Source organism: Pantherophis guttatus, chromosome 7, assembly GCF_059756535.1.
Source record: "Pantherophis guttatus breed Tessera chromosome 7, ASM5975653v1, whole genome shotgun sequence".
Classification (NCBI taxonomy): domain Eukaryota; kingdom Metazoa; phylum Chordata; class Lepidosauria; order Squamata; family Colubridae; genus Pantherophis; species Pantherophis guttatus.
Window position 1 is genome coordinate 90,867,194 of NC_142069.1, and position 17,627 is coordinate 90,884,820.

The 17,627-nt window shown below is 44.7% G+C and overlaps 2 protein-coding genes across 2 annotated transcripts in view; one reads left to right on the forward strand and one right to left on the reverse strand.

The window, feature by feature from the left end:
• Positions 1–3,000: 3,000 nt before the first annotated feature.
• SSPN (sarcospan) lies at positions 3,001–15,273 on the reverse strand. The gene is made up of 3 exons (XM_060694922.2): positions 14,792–15,273; positions 7,195–7,281; positions 3,001–4,520 (listed from the first exon to the last, which is right to left on the reverse strand). The coding sequence occupies exons 1-3, from the start codon at positions 15,098–15,100 to the stop codon at positions 4,155–4,157; spliced, it is 762 nt and encodes a 253-aa protein (XP_060550905.2). The 5' UTR covers positions 15,101–15,273; the 3' UTR covers positions 3,001–4,154.
• Positions 14,826–17,627, forward strand: part of BHLHE41 (basic helix-loop-helix family member e41) — a 16,658-nt gene continuing 13,856 nt past the window's right edge. The window contains exon 1 of the mRNA XM_060694877.2: positions 14,826–15,280. Within this exon, the coding sequence (XP_060550860.2) occupies positions 15,165–15,280 (116 nt within the window). The 5' untranslated portion in view covers positions 14,826–15,164. The remainder of the gene's footprint in view (positions 15,281–17,627) is intronic.

The following is a 17,627-nucleotide window of genomic DNA, read 5'->3' on the forward strand; positions in this document are numbered from 1 at the left end:
TGGGAGGGAGAAAGAGAGATTGAGAGAAAGAGAGAGAAAGAAAGAAAAGAAAAAGAATGAAAGAAAGAAAAAGGGAGGGGAAAAGAGAGATTGAGAGAAAGAAAGAGAAAGAAAGAGAAAAAAGGGTCAGGGGAAAGAAAAGAAAGAAAGAAAGAAAGAAAAAAAAAGAAAGAAAGAAAGAAAATGAAAGAAAGGAAGAAAAGGGATGGGAGGGAGAAAGAGAGATTGAGAGAAAGAGAGAGAGAAAGAAAGAAAAGAAAAAGAATGAAAGAAAGAAAAAGGGAGGGAGAAAGAGAGATTGAGAGAAAGAAAGAGAAAGAAATAGAAAAAAAGGGTCAGGGGAAAGAAAAGAAAGAAAGAAAGAAAGAAAGAGAAAGAAAGAAAGAAAGAAAGAAAGAAAGAAAGAAAGAAAGAAAGAAAAAGAAAAGGAAGGAAGGAAAAGAAGGAAGGGAGGGAATTTGGCCAATTGCATACTGTACACTTATATACTAACTATACATATATGGCGTACGGTATACTATATATATAAATGAACAATAGAAGAGATCCAAAAGCCAGAAGCATCAACGGAGGTTTCGTGTCTACGGTTGAGCAGCCTTCAGCGGTTGTTCCTCGCTGACCCCCTTCCACTCCCCCCTCTCTCCTCTTCCCACCCTCTTACTAGTATTTAAAAACACGTTCTGGAGAGGAGCCTGCCGCCAGGGCTGAGAGGAGGGGCGGGGGAGCCGACCGCTCCCTGGGTTGCAAATATAGAACATAAAGCCTGAAGACCTTCGGAGCCAGGCCAACGGGGAGGCCTCCTCTCCAGGCGCACCAATGAACCATCAGCCCGGTTCCTATGTCGGAGGGAAGGAAGGCTGGCCCACTCGGCGGTGTTGGGCGGCCACTCAGCTATGCGGGCAAAAGTCCAAAGAGCTTCCCACGCAGAGCAGCTGGCTGCCAACGGGGATCATGTGAAGGCAGAGTCCGAAGGAGGGCTGGCGGTCTCTGGCAAAGCCACCTTAGGGTGGGGCCTCCCAAAGGAAAGTCCCACAAGACAGAATCCTCATTTTGGGTTTTTTTTTATGATTTAGACTTCCTGGGAAGATCTTTTGATCCAATCAATCCAAATAGAACTGGAAGGGACCATTTGCACCACTCAGGGGAACCCCGAGGAGACAGAGAAACCTCCAAGTGGCCTCAACGACCCTCTAAAAAAAAGGATGCAAATGACCAGCTCTGTCTGCAAGGAGCATCAATCCTTCCCTTCCCCACCATCCAAGTCAGAGCTGAAGAAGCTTCTCGGATGAGAAGCGAAACGTCTTCAAAAGCAAAGAAAACTCGAGAAAGTCCAGTTGCCTCCTGAAAAAAAAAAACACCTTTGGGACAACTGGAAGGGAGCATGGAGGCCCTTTTAATTTAGAAAGCCTTTGAGACCACCTAGAGCAGGGGTCTCCAACCTTGGCAACTTTAAGCCTGGAGGACTTCAACTCCCAGAATTCCCCAGGGGAATTCTGGGAGTTGAAGTCCTCCAGGCTTAAAAGTTGCCAAGGTTGGAGACCCCTGACCTAGAGGTCTATCTGTGTCCTCAGGGTCACCTGAGTGGTGCCAATGGGTGTGTGGAGCCTTCTTGGAACTGCTGAAAGGAGCTGCGTTGTAGGCTGGAGATAGTTGGTCTCATCCCTTCTGTTGAGAGAGAGCTCAACCTAACCCTAACTCAACAGAGAGTGAGGCAGAGGTGATATTCAGCCGGTAGGCCTGCTCATCTACCCTGGCTCTATGGTGTCCTATTTAGGCATGTTTTCGAGGCCGGGCACACACATGAAAGGCACACGAGCGAGTAAAGCATATGCACAGAAGACCTGGTGGATGTGCAGATAGTATGCACATGCATGGCAAACCGGTGGTAAGAATATTGGAGATCCACCGCTGAGGTGAGGGATACAACCTCCTCTATCTCCAGTCTACAACACAGCTCCTTTCAACAGTTCCAAGAAGGCTCCAAGAGTCCAGATGATGATTGTCCCTCAGAATGGGCAGCCTCTAAAATCTGGTTCTGGGTGAACATCAGCCAGAGGAGATGACTGTCGTCCTCACGTCCTCTTGTGAGGACCTCTTCAAGGAACCTGGTTGACCCCTTTGGAGGCGAGGATGTCGGACTTGAAAAGACGATCCCCATTCCAAAGAGGGCTCCTCGCATGCCCTCATCTTAGGTCAGTGTGATTATTAATCATAAATAATGATAGAGCTGGATGATATGGCTAGTGAGAGCAGAATATAATCTTGGGTGGAGGCTTCGGGAACAGATGGTGTGGCTATATACAATGTTTGTCCAACACATCGGGATGGCCTGTCTATTATTGGAAAGACTGACATGTAAACCCTTCGGAAATAATTCAGAAAAAAACAGGGGTGAAATCCAGCAGGTTCCAACAGGTTCTGGAAAACCGGCAGCGGAAATTTTGAGCAGTTCGGAGAACCGGCAAATACCACCTCTGGCTGGCCTCAGAGTGGGGTGGGAATGGAGATTTTGCAATATCCTTCCCCCAGGAGTGGGGTGGGAATGGAGATTTTGCAATATCCTTCCCCCAGGAGTGGGATGGGAATGGAGATTTTGCAATATCCTTCCCCCTGGAGTGGGGAGGGAATGGGGATTTTGCAGTATCCTTCCCCTGCCATACCCACCAAGCCACGCCCACAGAACCGGTAGTAAAAAAAAATGTGGATTTCACCACTGGGAAAAAAAAAACCCTTCCGAACTCAAAGGAACACTTTGCAACATGTTTCAGACTTCCGTCTGAAAAAATAAACGCGGCTGCTTTGAAAAGTCCATTTTTTTTAACGCAACTCTTTAAAGAAGCATCTCATTTTATTTTTCCAGAAGCCCGAAGAAAAAAACCTGGGCTGCTTTAATGGACAGGGAAGAGATTGCCCGTCTCCTGGGACATCCCAAGCGTAGCTCATCGTGAAATTGGCTCTCAGCATCACACGCGTGTTATTAAAAAAAAAAAAAACACCATGCGAGGAAACCAAGTGATCAAACAGTTAAAAGAACAGGTTTGCGGTCCTACAAAATCTAAAATCATACATGGTTCTCTACGCACGTGTGTAGTTACACAACATGTATTAGAGGGGAAAGGATTTACGGAAACACGAGGCCTCGGTCACAGGCAGTCCTTGACTTACAACACTTTGCTGAGGGAGTGTTCAAAGTCACAACGGCGCTGAAAAAAAGTACCTTAGGACCGTTTTTCACACTTACGACCGACCGTCGCAGCATCCCACATGGTCAGAATTCAGATGCTTGGCAACTGGTTCGTATTTATAACAGTTGGATCCCTTTTTGTGAGCCAAGTCAACGGGGAAGTCAGATTCACTTAACAACCGTGTGACTCATTTAACAATGGCAGTGATTCGCTTAACAACGGTGGCATGGAAGGTCGTAAAAGGGGGCAAAACCCGCTGAACAAATGTCTCGTTCAGCAACATGAATTTTTGGGCTCATTTGTGGTCGTAAATCGAGGGCTACCTGTGTTTTTCTGCATCTATTTGCCCTTGGTCCCCATATTCTATTACGCTTCGTTTAGTGTCATGCCGGCCACATTTGTGAGCTACTGCTCTTCCCTAGAAGGAAATGCCACGGACTAAAACAGGGCTCTACAAATTTGGCAGTTTTTAGATTTGTGGACTTCAACTCCCAGAATTCCCTAACCAGCATGGGGGAATTCTGGGAGTTGAAGTCCACCGGTCTTAAAGTTGCCAAGTATGGAGACTCCTGGATTAAAACCTCCTAACTCTGATTCATTTCTATCCGCACCTAAAATTGCAACTTTTGCAGACTAACCCACCCCAAATTCCGAGAAGTGGGAATGTGCAAGTGGATATTGTTGATGTCTCCGTTTCCGTCGCCTTCTCTTCCGGGAAATGCTCGCACCGTTCCTGCAACTAGCACCAAATGCAGGATGCGTGATTTGGAGGCACATCGGGAGGGTTCTCCGGCAAGAGGGTTCGGCAAACAATTGTTGTTAGAAATGCGCCATCGTGTCGTTCTTTGGATGTTAGGTGAACGGATGCGCCCACATGTCTCCCCTTGGGGTATTAGAAAGAGTTGCTACTTTTGGACAAAGGCGTTATTTTTGGTGGCTTTTCCTTGAGGCCTCCTCCTCCTCCTCTCCCTATACTTTGGGTTGGGGTCTTCCTCCCGCCGCGGCTTGGGACTGCATCCGGGTGCCCACGTAGAAGACTTGATAGCGATCCTTCCACATGACGAAACAGGCCGCGAAGCCCACCATGGCTGCCAGGAAGTTGAGGATGAACTGGATCAACAAGAAGAGGTAGAAGGTGTTGACGATGAAGCCGCAGTCACTCTGGTAGGTGAGGGTCCTGCTCAGGGGGTCTGCCGTGTCCAGCTTGCAGTGGCAAACCGACTCGGAGATGGGTTCGCAGGTAAAGCGGAGGATCTGGGAGTAGCAGTAGGCAGCGAAAGCCATGGCCAGCACGCAGACGTTCAGACTCAGTGCGCTCAGGAGGAAATAGGCAACCTGAGGTGGAAGGAGAAGAACCGTATTTTAATGTGTGGCAAGGGATGTGCTACAGTGGCTGAAGATTGCCATTCCCAGCGGCCTCCAAACAGAGGCCAAGTTTTGAGGAATTTTGAGCCAGCTGGACAGGAGTAAGAGAAGAATGAGAGGAGAGGAGTGAGAGAAGAAGGAGAGGAGAGAGGAATAAGAGAAGAATGAGAGGAGAGAGGAGAGGAGTAAGAGAAGAATGAGAGGAGAGAGGAGAGGAATAAGAGAAGGAGGAGGAGAGAGGAGAGGAGTAAGAGAAGAATGAGAGGAGAGAGGAGAGGAATAAGAGAGAGGAGAGAGGAGTAAGAAGAAGGAGAGGAGAGAGGAGAGGAAGAAGGAGAGGAGACAGGAGAGGAGTAAGAGAAGGAGAGGAGAGGAGAGGAGTAAGAGAAGAAGGAGAGGAGAGAGGAATAAGAAGAAGGAGGAGAGAAGAGAGGAGTAAAAGAAGAAGGAGAGGAGACAGGAGTAAAAGAAGAAGGAGAGGAGAGAGGAGGAAGAGAAGGAGGAAGAGAGAGGAGTAAGAGAAGAAGGAGAGGAGAGAGGAATAAGAGAAGAAGAGGAGAGAGGAGAGGAATAAGAGAAGAAGGAGAAGAGAGAGGAATAAGAGAAGGAGAGAGGAGAGGAGAGGAGAGGTGAGGAGAGGAGAGGAGAGGAGAGGAGAGGAAGGGAGGAGAGGAACAGAAGCGAGGAAGAGGGGAGGGAGGGGAGGGGAGAGGAGAGGAGAAGACGAGTGGAGAAAGGGAGAGGAGGAGGAAGAAGGAGGAGAGGGAGAGGGGGACAAGGAAAGGAGAATTTCTAAGAATTGCATGCATTTTAATTACATATTATAAGCCGCCCAAAGTTATCTTGTGGTAAAATGGGCGGCCAATACATTCAATAAATAAATAAGCACCACCCAGTGTTTGCTTTTTAAATTAAGGTGTTCTTATCGATCAAAATTACACACATGGATACATACGTTTACATGCATAGTTGAATGCAGCGTATTTTAAAACAGCAGGTTGTGTGGTGGACTGGGATGCAGGAGGGTGTCAGTAACAAGTATTAATTTTCTATGATATTCTTGTATTCCTGGATGCCAGACCTGGTCTGTCTATTTTCTATCCTCTGCGTGTATCCAAATTGGGCTCTTCAGATTTGGCTGAATCTAGCTTGCCCTGTCCTCTCCTGATCACAAAAATACCCCCTTGCTCCCTTCTCCACATTCACACTATGTCAGTCAAAGGATCTTCTGTTTTGTTTTTTTGGTCTCAGAGGTCCAATAACATCAGATTCGGCATCTGCTTTCAGGTATAGTATAGATGAATAGGAAAAGTTTTGTTTATTCAAACACTTCCGGCAATTAAACTAAAGCATTGGATATTCTAATTTCAGTACCTTTATCTATTAAAAACAGAATCTGCTATAAGATACAAGCTGAGGGCCCCTCCAATTATTTAACACTGTTTTTCTCACCGGGATCTAATGGAATGGAGAAGGAGGAGGAGGAGGAGGAGGAGGAGGAGGAGGAGGAGGAGGAGGAGGAGGAGGAGGAGGAGGAGGACTGTAGGATCCTTGGTGCTCTCTGAGCTTGGTTGTTTTCTTGAAGATGTCTCATTACCCAACTAGTTAACATCATCAGTGCTAGAAGGGAGTGAGTTAGGAGGAGGAGGAGGAGGAGGAGGAGGAGGAGGAGGAGGAGGAGGAGGAGGAGGAGGAGGAGGAGAAGAAGAAGAAGAAGAAGAAGAAGAAGAAGAAGAAGAAGAAGAAGAAGAAGAAGAAGAAGAAGAAGAGAAGGAGGAGGAGGAGGAGAAGGAGGAGGAGGAGAAGGAGAAGAAGGAGAAGAGGAGGAGGAGGAGAAGGAAGGGAAGAAGAAGAGGAGGAGGAGGAGGAGGAGGAGGAGGAGGAGAAGGAGGAGGAGAAGGAGAAGAAGGAGAAGAAGAAGAGGAGGAGGAGGAGGAGAAGTGGAAGAGGAGGAGGAGGAGAAGGAAGAGAAGAAGAAGAGGAGGAGGAGGAGGAGGAGGAGGAGGAGAAGGAGGAGGAGAAGGAGAAGAAGGAGAAGAAGAAGAGGAGGAGGAGGAGAAGAAGTGGAAGAGGAGGAGGAGGAGAGAGAGAAGAAGAAGAGGAGGAGGAGGAGGAGGAGGAGGAGGAGGAGGAGGAGGAGGAGGAGGAGGAGGAGGAGGAGGAGGAGGAGGAGGAGGAAACTTTTGGTAAGAAAACGCCATGACCATGAGTAGTTACTAGTAGAAACTAGCTGGTTCTGAAAGCATTTAAAACAATCAAAAATGTTAGCTTTGAAATTTTGGCTCTGGTTGGTTGATATACTGTAGAATCTACATGTTTACCTAAATGCGTCTGGGAAAACAACCAAGGAATGATGGGACCAGGAAGGTCCATTGGATCTGCTCAAAAGTTCAAGATGGCAACTGCAACAATGGTTGAAACTGCTTGTGGTTTAACATTCGTTGTTTTTAAGGCAGACCCAACACACACAAAAATCCCTTCACTCATACCACTTCCGTTCCCATCTTGACTTCTTTGACCGGATCCTGAATAGGAAAGATACCATGATCCCCACTCTTAAATTCTGGCCTCTTCTCTTCTAACCTTGTTTTCGCTGAACTAATTCTTTCTTGGTCCAAATAAAAGAAAATAAAACACAACATACCTTGATGAAGAACTGAATGCAAGTTTTCTCATCCGGCTGGTAAGAAATGCAAAGCATCACAAACCCAATGATGGCCACCAAACAAACCTGGACAGAAGAAATAAACTGACATTTAAAATCGGAGGAGACAGAGAAGAAGACCTGGCCGGACCCCAACCCTCCATTATCAATTTAGAAGGTCAGATAGTTAACAGAATAACAGAGTTGGAAGGGACCTTGGAGGTCATCTAGTCCAACCCCCTGCTTGAGCCGGTGTTCTCGCCGAGAACACCGGCCTGAAGATGACGAATGAGACTTCGTCGAAATGTCGCCAAGACACTTCCAATTTTACGTGGGAGAAGACCCGAATAACCAAAGACCTACATACAAACACCCGCGAAAACCTGAGAATATATATATATATATATATAAAGAAGGATCGCAGCACTACTTCCTATTAGATATTTCTGACAAATTGTTAAATTAATGAGAAAAAAAAATATGGCCTTTTAAAGCCCCTGGATGATGATGATTATTATTATTATTATTATTATTATTATTATTATTATTATTATTCATATTTCTATGCCGCCCACTCTCCAAGGACTCTGGGCGGCTTACCCCAAAGACAGTATACTAAGTAGCCTATTGCCCCCAACAATCTGGGTCCTCATTTTACCCACCTCGGAAGGATGGAAGGCTGAGTCAACCTTGAGCCGGTGAGATTTGATCCGCTGATCTGCTGAACTAGCAGTCAGCTGAAGTAGCTGCAGTACAGCACCCTAACCACTGCGCCACCTCATTAGAATATTAGAATAATATTAGAATATAATATTCTAATATTTAGATTAGAATATCTCTGGCTAAATTACAGCAACTTCATGGAAATAATAGGTTTAACTTGCAGGGTTCATCAAATGATATCATTGGACTTTAATTTTATCATTTATATTCCTTCGGGATGAGGCTTATTATGATAATTTTCCTCTCTGGGCCCATTTGGAGTGGAAGTCTGTAATTCTTTCCAAATCTTGGCAGGTTTTCAGGGTCAGGTATACTAAATGAGGATTTTTTTTTTCATTTCCTGCTATTCAAAACGCCAGATACTCAGTTATGACTAAGTACAGATAGTCCTCGACTTACAACCATTCGTTTAGTGACCGAAGTTACGACGGCACTGAAAAAAGTGACTTATGACTGTTTTTCACACTTACGACCATTGCAGCATCCCCATGGGCACATGATCAAAATTTAAAGGCTTGGCAACTGGCATGTACTCATGACAGTTGCAGCATCCCTGGGTCACACAATCCACTTTTGCGAATTTTTTGGGGGGGGAGTGGGAGTCAAATGTGGTCGTAAGTCGAGAACTACCTATTTGTTGTTCCTGAATCAGGTGAGAAATTGATGCCGTGATATAATTCAAACTTGAAAAATAACAGAAAAGATTATTTCTTGGAACGCTTGGATGGACTAATTAGAACATTGAATACCAAAGTTGGGAGGGACCTTGGAGGTCTTCTAGTCCAACCCCCTGCTTAGGCAGGAAACCCTACACCACTTCAGACAAATGGTTATCCAACATCTTCTTAAAAACTTCCAGTGTTGGAGCGTTCACAACTTCTGGAGGCATGTAGTTCCACTGGTTAATTGTTCTCACTGTCAGGAAATTTCTCCTTAGTTCTAAATTGCTTCTCTCCTTAATACTTTAAAGTAGCTAGCTTTTAATGGTTGTTTTAACAACTCAAGAGAGATTTTTTTGTCTCAAATTTGACTTGTTTTTAGTACAGGCTTGGCTGAATTTTTGCACTTTTAAAGACACCTGCAATTCTAGTTTTTCAAAAAAGACAATTGTCTTGGAACAGAAGCCAACAATTTAATTTTTTGAAAAGTATGAAAATGTGAAATGAAATCTGTTTCACTTCTATACTTGCCCCTCGGAAAGGAAAGGAAAAATTGAAATGTACCATTTTGGAGAATGAATGGCTCCTGATGTTAAAACATTGAAATATAATTGCTATGATTTATACTGTCTCACTGATTTGGCATTCTTGGCTTTATAGATCTTGAAATAAAGAGGATAATATTACGTCACTGGAAAAAAAGTTCCTCTCCGAATTTGAAGGAAAAGATCCATCATATGAGTTCGTTATCTATTTTAGAAAAATGTATGTATCTGTTGCTGCATTGTTTAATTTCATGATGGGGTTAACAATTAAATTAATTGTATATTATTATTCATATTTATTTACATTGATTGTATTGGTCTCAATCAGAACTATTGTAGTTAAGTTTAGTTCGTTTTAATTCTGTGTCTTTTTCCTGGATCTTTTCTTTCGTGTGGGATCGACATTAGCACATTCGCTGTTCCCTTTCCCCTCCTCCGGCATTGTGTCTTAACAACCGCTACAAGGATAAAGTCTCTCCTTAGCAACAACCGACAAAATTTCTGGATGATGTGTTTACAGTTTGTCATCGCTAGCCAACTTCCCTTGGCCTAAGAAGTGGAAAAAGTTGCACAAAATCTTTTATGGCAGACGAAATGGACTGTAAATCTCACATGGTGAAATTTGGTGAAAGGGGAAAGCTAAGGGCACAAGAAAAAAAGAAAGAAAGAGACAGAGAAAGAAAGAAAGAAAGAAAGAAAGAAAGAAAGAAAGAAAGAAAGAAAGAAAGAAAGAAAGATAGATGATGGATGGATAGATGATAGATAAATAGATGAGAGAGAGATGAGAGAGAGAGAGAGGATAGATAGACAGATAGACGATAGATAGATTAGATAGATGATAGATAGACAGACAGACAGACAGAAATGTAGATAGATGGATGGATAGATAAGATAGACAGACATAGAAATGTAGATGGATGGATGGATGGATGGATGGATGGATGGATGGATGGATGATAAATAGATGAGAGATGAGAGAGAGGGAGATGATAGACAGATAAATCATAGATGATGATGATAGATAGATAGATAGATAGATAGATAGATAGATAGATAGATAGATAGACAGACAGACAGACAGACAGACAGACAGAAATGTAGATAGATGGATGGATGGACAGATAAGATAGACAGACAGATAGACAGAAATGTAGATAGATGATAGATAGATAGATAGATAGATAGATAGATAGATAGATAGATAGATAGATGATAGATAGATAGATAGATAGATAGACAGACAGACAGACAGAAATGTAGATAGATGGATGGATGAATAGATGGATAGATAAGATAGACATAGACAGAAATGTAGATAGATGGATGGATGGATGGATTGATGGATGGATGGGATAAATAGTTGAGAGATGAGAGAGAGAGATCAGAGAGGGAGATGATAGATAGACAGATAGATGATAGATAGACAGACAGACAGACAGATAGAAATGTAGATAGATAGATGATAGATAATGATAGATATAGATAGATATAATTGATATAGACAGATAGCTATAGATGAGAGAGAGAGAAGATAGAGATACAATAGAGAGATAGCTAGAGATAGAAATAGATAGATAGATAGATAGACAGACAGATGACAGAGACAAGCTGTCAATGCCTCAAACTATAGAGATGCTCCCTACGAAACTGGAGCACATTCCCATTTATCAGTGGGTAAAAAAAACTGGTAATGACATCACATTAGCCAACTAGGAAACATCATCAGCGCTCGAAGAGAGTGGGGTTTGCTTTCTCTTGATGTAGAACTACCTTGCCCAGTCAGTATTGATGGCTCCTTGTTTGGACTGTTTACTCTTAGTTGGTAAGGCAGTTCCACCAAAACCGCTCCCACCAACACCGACAAGGCAAGCCGCTGGAATATCAAATGAGAGCGAACCTTACCTCCTTCTAGCCCTGGTGATATTACATAGTTGGGTCACGAAACGTCTGCAAGAAAACCACCAAGCTCAGCGAGCAGCAAGGGCCTACTCAAACAAACGAGAATATCCTAGTCTTCAATATTCTAATAGTACAGGAGTTGGTAGAAGGAAGGAAAATGAAGGTGGAACGTAGGCTCATCCCCCCCCCCCCACACACACCTCCCATCCTCACTCTCTACTCGTCCCATTGGATGTGCCTCTAGCTCAGAGGTCTTTAAACTTGGCAGCTTTAAGACTTGTGGACTTCAACTCCCAGAATTCTCCAACCAGCTGGCTGGAGAATTCTGGGAGTTGAAGTCCACAAGTCTTAAAGCTGCCAAGTTTGAAGATCTCTGCTCTAGCTAATAGTAACAAACAGCCCACCATAAATTGTGGGCCAGAACTGTCATATATTACTGTAAAAACAAAATATATGAAAAGTAGATTATGTTAAAAGAAAATATATCAATGGCTCTAACGAATTAATTTTTATGGAGATGTTGGAGGGTACTATTTGACAAAATTGCTGGCTACAATAATTGGGATATTGTTTCAATACCTGCTGTATAACAATTGCAATGATTTGAATATCCTCAATGATACATTTATTTAAGCAAAAAGAAAAGAAAACTGAAAGGATATAGGATTACGATTTACTAAATAAGACTCATTTAAATGGGCTTTTATACAAATGGCATTGTTAAATAGACAGAATTTAGGGAAATAATTGTGAATTGCATTATGTTGTGTTATTTGAATTAAGAACTGTGTTTAAATGTTAAATTGGTATATTTTCAAGATAAGATTTAAATCGGATGAAGTAATAAGTAAATAAAGACTTAATGAATATTATATGAAGCAAAAATAAAATGTAAGTTCTAGAAATGGAAATAAGATTTAGAAATATAAACATGTTTGAATTGTATTTTTAATAGTGAGTATTTGGGGGTAAGAATTGTGAAATGTATTATGATGTATTAACTGAATTAAGATTTAAGGTGGATTAATAGAAGGGTAATTGCTTTGATTAAGTTAATATGAGTTAGCTTTCTATAAGACGGTAATAGTCGAGATAGGTGATAAGTGTTATGGCAAAAATAGAATATATAAAATTTTGTTAAAGATGAACAAAAAGTTGAACAAATTTATGACCGGATCAATGCTCTGTTCCGAAAAAAATGTATTGTATGTTTATTTGTGTTTTAAAAAATAAAAATAAAAAATTCCCAAAAAATTAAAATAAAATAGGGACCCACCGGGTTTAAAACCAGACGCAGCCAAATAAGTGTGTAATCCTGAGCAGAACGCAGGTCTTGGGGCTGTGTATCAAATATATATAGTAAACCTGCTCAAGTTACACATTCCACATACGTGCCACCTTCCCTGTTATTTACTCCACATGGGTCAGTTCTCAGACATGAGTAAGCTTGAGGCGAGCATGTTGGAATCTATTCGGGGTGGGGGGGGATCGTGTTTCCACACAGGGAGAAGCGTCCTTATTGGCTGCCTACGTAAGGCCACCAGATCCCCCAAGATAGCACGGTGCTTTCCAATTGGGGAGGGTGGGGGGGATTCCCCCTCTAATTCCTGGGCCTGCTTTGGGCATCAAGGTCCTCTGGGGGCTTTCAAAATTTGGCCAATGTGTTGGGCGCTGAAGCGAAGAATTTAGGAGCCAGGGAAAATCAGCAACGCCCTTGTTTTTGATCCCAGCCTTAATTCCAGAATCTCAACGTTAAAATTCATCACGATGGAATCCATTTGATGGGCCTGTGGGCTATGGTAGGCAGGCTGGCACAAAAGAGAGAGACCCCTTTTTTCTTTCCTTCTTTCCTTTCCTTTCCTTTCCTTTCCTTTCCTTTCCTTTCCTTTCCTTTCCTTTCCTTTCCTCTCCTCCATCTTTCTTTTCCTTCTTTCCTTTCCTTTCCTTTCCTTTCCTCTCCTCCATCTTTCCTTTCCTTCTTTCCTCTTTCCTTTCCTTTCCTTTCCTTTCCTTTCCTTTCCTTTCCTCTCCTCTCCTCTCCTCTCCTCCATCTTTCCTTTCCTTTCCTCCATCTTTCCTTTCCTTTCCTTTCCTCTCCTCCATCTTTCTTTTCCTTCTTTCCTTTCCTTTCCTTTCCTTTCCTTTCCTTTCCTCTCCTCCATCTTTCCTTTCCTTCTTTCCTCTTTCCTTTCCTTTCCTCTCCTCCATCTTTCTTTTCCTTCTTTCCTTTCCTTTCCTTTCCTTTCCTTTCCTTTCCTTTCCTCTCCTCCATCTTTCCTTTCCTTCTTTCCTCTTTCCTTTCCTTTCCTCTCCTCCATCTTTCTTTTCCTTCTTTCCTTTCCTTTCCTTTCCTTTCCTTTCCTTTCCTTTCCTTTCCTCTCCTCCATCTTTCCTTTCCTTCTTTCCTCTTTCCTTTCCTTTCCTTTCCTTTCCTTTCCTTTCCTTTCCTTTCCTTTCCTTTCCTTCCTTTCCTTTCCTTTCCTTTCCTTTCCTTTCCAGCCAAGCTAGCTGCGGAGAGGTATGTTTAGGTGGAAGAAGCAAGGAAGAGATCCCCTCTTTCCAATAGAAGACAATATTTGTAGCTCAGGGTTGGACTGTGAGGTCCCTGGCGGTCTCTGAGCTTGGTGCTTTTCTTTTAGACGTCTCACGACCCAACTAAGTAACATCATCAGTGGTAGAAGGAAGAGGGGTTTGGGGCGAGGAGGAAGAGGAGGACTGTGGGGTCCTTGGTGCGCTCTGAGCTTGGTGGTTTCCTTGCCAACGTTTCATGACCCAACTAGGTAACACCTTCCGTGCTACAAGGGAGAGGGGTTTGCAGAAAGGAGGAGGAGGAAGAAGAGGAGGAGGAGGAGGACTGAGGGCTCCTTGGCGCTTTTTGAGCTTGGTAGTTTTCTTGCAGATGTTTCGTTACCCAACTAGGTAACATTATCAATGATAGAAGGGAGTAGGGTTTGCTTCTTGCACTGATGATGTTGTCTAGTTGGATAAGAACACATCTGCAAGTAAACATCCAAGCCCCAGAGGCACTAAGGACCCCACAGTTGTTGTTGTTGTTGTCTTCCTCCTCCTCCTCCTCCTCCTCCTCCTCCTCCTCCTCCTCCTCCTCCTCCTCCTCCTCCTCCTCCTCCTCCTCCTCCTCCTCCTCCTCTCCCTTCCAGCTTTGATGATGTTCCCTAGTTGGGTCACGAAATGTTTGCAAAAAACACCCCCAAGCCCAGAGACCACCAATTACTACTTCTCCTTCTCCTTCTCCTTCTCCTTCTCCTTCTCCTTCTTCTTCTCCTCCTCCTCCTCCTCCTCCTCCTTCTTCTCCTCCTTCCTCCTCCTCCTCCTCCTCCTCCTCCTCCTTCTCCTTCCTTCTTCTTCTTCTCCTTCTCCTTCACCTTCTCCTCCTTCCTTCTTCTTCTCCTCCTCCCCCCGTCCTCCCCCTCCTCTTTTCCTCCTCCTCCTCCTCCTCCTCCTCCTCCTCCTCCTCCTCCACTCCACACTCCTCTCCCTTCAAGCACTGATGATGTTACCCCGTTGGGCCACGAGACGTCTGCAACAACACCCCCACCCCCCAAGCTCAGAGACCCCCAAGGAACCCATCCACCCACCCATCCATCCACCCACCTCCTCTCATTTCCAAAGGAGCATCCTTAGAGCTTCTCAAGCCCACCACCCCTTCCCCGCGGAGCCCGGAGCCGAGTAGCGCATGCAGACGCTTAGCGCGGGGGTGGGGGCAGCGGAGACCCCCGCCTCGCCTTCCAACCCCGAGCCCGGGATGCTTACAAGCGCTCCAGCCCAATAGGGCGTCTCCCTGAGCAGCAACGAAGGGCTGAACTCGGCCATGAGGAAGGCCAGGACGGTGATGGAGACGCCCAGGACCAGCTGCAGCAAAGCCGCCAGCAACGGGAACCTGCAACCGCAGCACGTGTGAACGTCCTCTTCCTTGCCCGCCTTGGCATCCTCCTGGTCGGCCGGGGGGCTCTTCTTGCCCAGAGGGGCTGCTGCTGCTGCTGCTGGGGTCTCCTTGCCAGGGGCGACCCTGGGCTCTTTGGCGGGGGGCTTGGGGGGCGCTCCTTTCGTCTTGGACCCCATTCCGACGACCCCCGGGGCAAAGAGACACGCTTCAACTCCCTCGGACGCGAGTCGAGGGTTGGCGATGCCCCCCCTCCCCGCCTCTCTCCGGGCAACCTCCCGCTCGGCTGCTCGGCTTTTGAACAAATATGGGAACCCTTCGGAGGGGCCGCCGCGGATTCCCAACACCACATATAGACGGTGAGAAGAGGGGAGGGGGGTGTCGAGGGGGGTAACGGAGGGACGGCCGACAGGCACGGCTACCCGGGAAGCTGGGGCGTTGGTCCGCGGGCTTCTTTCGGGAGCCGGGAAGAGGACGCGCGTTACGGAGGGGCAGCTCGTGTAAGGTTTCCTGCCTAGGCAGGGGGTCGGACTAGAAGACCTCCAAGGTCCCTTCCCACTCTGTGATTCTAGTCTAGTCTAGTCTATTCTATTCTATTCCTTTTGCTCCTACTTCTCTCATTCTTCTCCTACTACCCCTTCTTTCCCTCCTTCTCCTTCTCTTTCTCCTTCTCCTTCTCCTTCTCCTTATTCTATTCTATTCTATTCTATTCTATTCTATTCTATTCTATTCTATTCTATTCTATTCTATTCTATTCTATTCCTTATTCTATTCCATTCCATTCCACTCCACTCCATTTCTTATTCTATTCTCTTATTTCTACTTATTTCTTCTATTCTATTCTATTCTATTCTATTCTATTCCTTATTCTATTCTATTCTATTCTAATTTTCTGTTCTATTCTATTCTGTTCTGAATTTTTTCTATTCTATTCTATTCCTTTTGCTCCTACTTCTCTTATTCTCCTATTCTCTTCTTTCCCTCCTTCTCCTTCTCTTCTCTTCTCTTCTCTTCCCTTCCCTTCCCTTCCCTTCCCTTCCCTTCCATCTTCTCTTCTTCTCTTCTCTTCTCTTCTCTTCTCTTTTCTTCTCTTCTTTTCTCTTCTCTTCCCTTCCCTTCCCTTCCCTTCGGTTATCTCTTCTCTTCTCTTCTCTTCTCTTCTCTTCTCTTCTCTTCTCTTCTCTTCTCTTCTCCCTTCTCCCTTCTCCCTTCTTCTCTTCTCTTCTCTTCTCTTCTCTTCTCTTCTCTTCTCTTCTCTTCCCTTCCCTTCCCTTCCCTTCCCTTCCCTTCAGTTATCTCTTCTCTTCTCTTCTCTTCTCTTCTCTTCTCTTCTCTTCTCTTCTCTTCTCTTCTGTCATTTGTTTAGCTAACATAGTTATATTTCACTTTGTATTTTAAACACAACGACCTTCTAGGTTTTGATTCGACTTTAACTTTTCTCTCTTTTAAAATGGGGGTGAGGTTTTATAAAGGCATTAGGCTGGAATGTAGAGAAATCTTTTTTTAAAAATCCAGTGGCCGTTTGGATCGATTAGATCGCTTCCGATGGTCCCTAAATTGAAAAGATAAAAGTTACAGAAGGATGGCAGGCTCCTATGTCTTGATCAGGAAAAAAGGTTTCTTGGTGTCAAATTTGGTTATTTAAACTTCAAACAACCTTTGAGGTTTGTAGAGATTCTCCATCCTCCAGGTCCTGGTTGTCCCAAAGGTGCTTTTTTGCAAGAGGCAAGTGGATTTTCTGGTTTTTTCTTTGAAGACGTTTCGCTTCTCATCCCAGAAGCTTCTTCAGCTCTGACAGAATAGTGGGGAATGGAAGGATTGATACTCCTTGCAGACAGCTGGTCATTTGCATCCTTTCAGAGACCCAAATTGCAGACCTTCTACACCATTTCTTATAGATAGCAGTCCGCTCTCTTCTTGAAGGCTTCCAGTGAATAAATTTGAATAAAAATGCATGTGTGAAACTGAATCCCAGTTAAACGGCTGTTGGTGACCAATTTAAAACGAGGTTATGAAAAATTTTCTGCTTAATAATCAAAACACTCATTAAAACATGGCAGCTTTGCTGGGATTAGGGCCTTTTCTTCAAGGTTTTACAATTATACTACTTGAAAAAGATTGTTAATTGGAATAGAGCGGGAAGGGACCTTGGAGGTCTTCTAGTCCAGCCTCTTGCTCAAGCAAGAGTTCCCATACCATTTCAGACATTTCAGTCACTCCTTATCCCCTCTGGAAACGTAAAAAAAAAGCCCAATGCCCTTAAATCAGGGATCCCCAATCCCCGGATGGCCGCCCAGTGCCAGCCCGTGGCCCATTCTGAAGTGGTGCGAAAGCATCCCCTCTCCCTCCCCCACCTCCCACCGACTTCATCTACGCTGGTCCCCCAAGCTGAAACGGTTGGAGGCCGCTGCCTTAAATGACAGATCTCACCTGTCTCTGAGCATGTGCAGAGCTCCCGGCCTTTCTATGCCGGAGGAACCCCCTACCCCCGGAGATAGAAACCACCAGAAGACGACCCCCCCCTTAGGTGCCCCCTCCCTCTCTCCAGAGTCCTTCAATTCTAGCTCTGCCCTTTCCCTGCAGCCTACTCCCTATACCCCATCCTCCACTCCCCCTCCCGTGCTCACCCCTGCTTGGTTTGGGGGAGGGGAGGGGAGGCCTTTGGCTGTCCTCTTCTGCCTCTCTAAGCATGATTCTGTAAGGGTC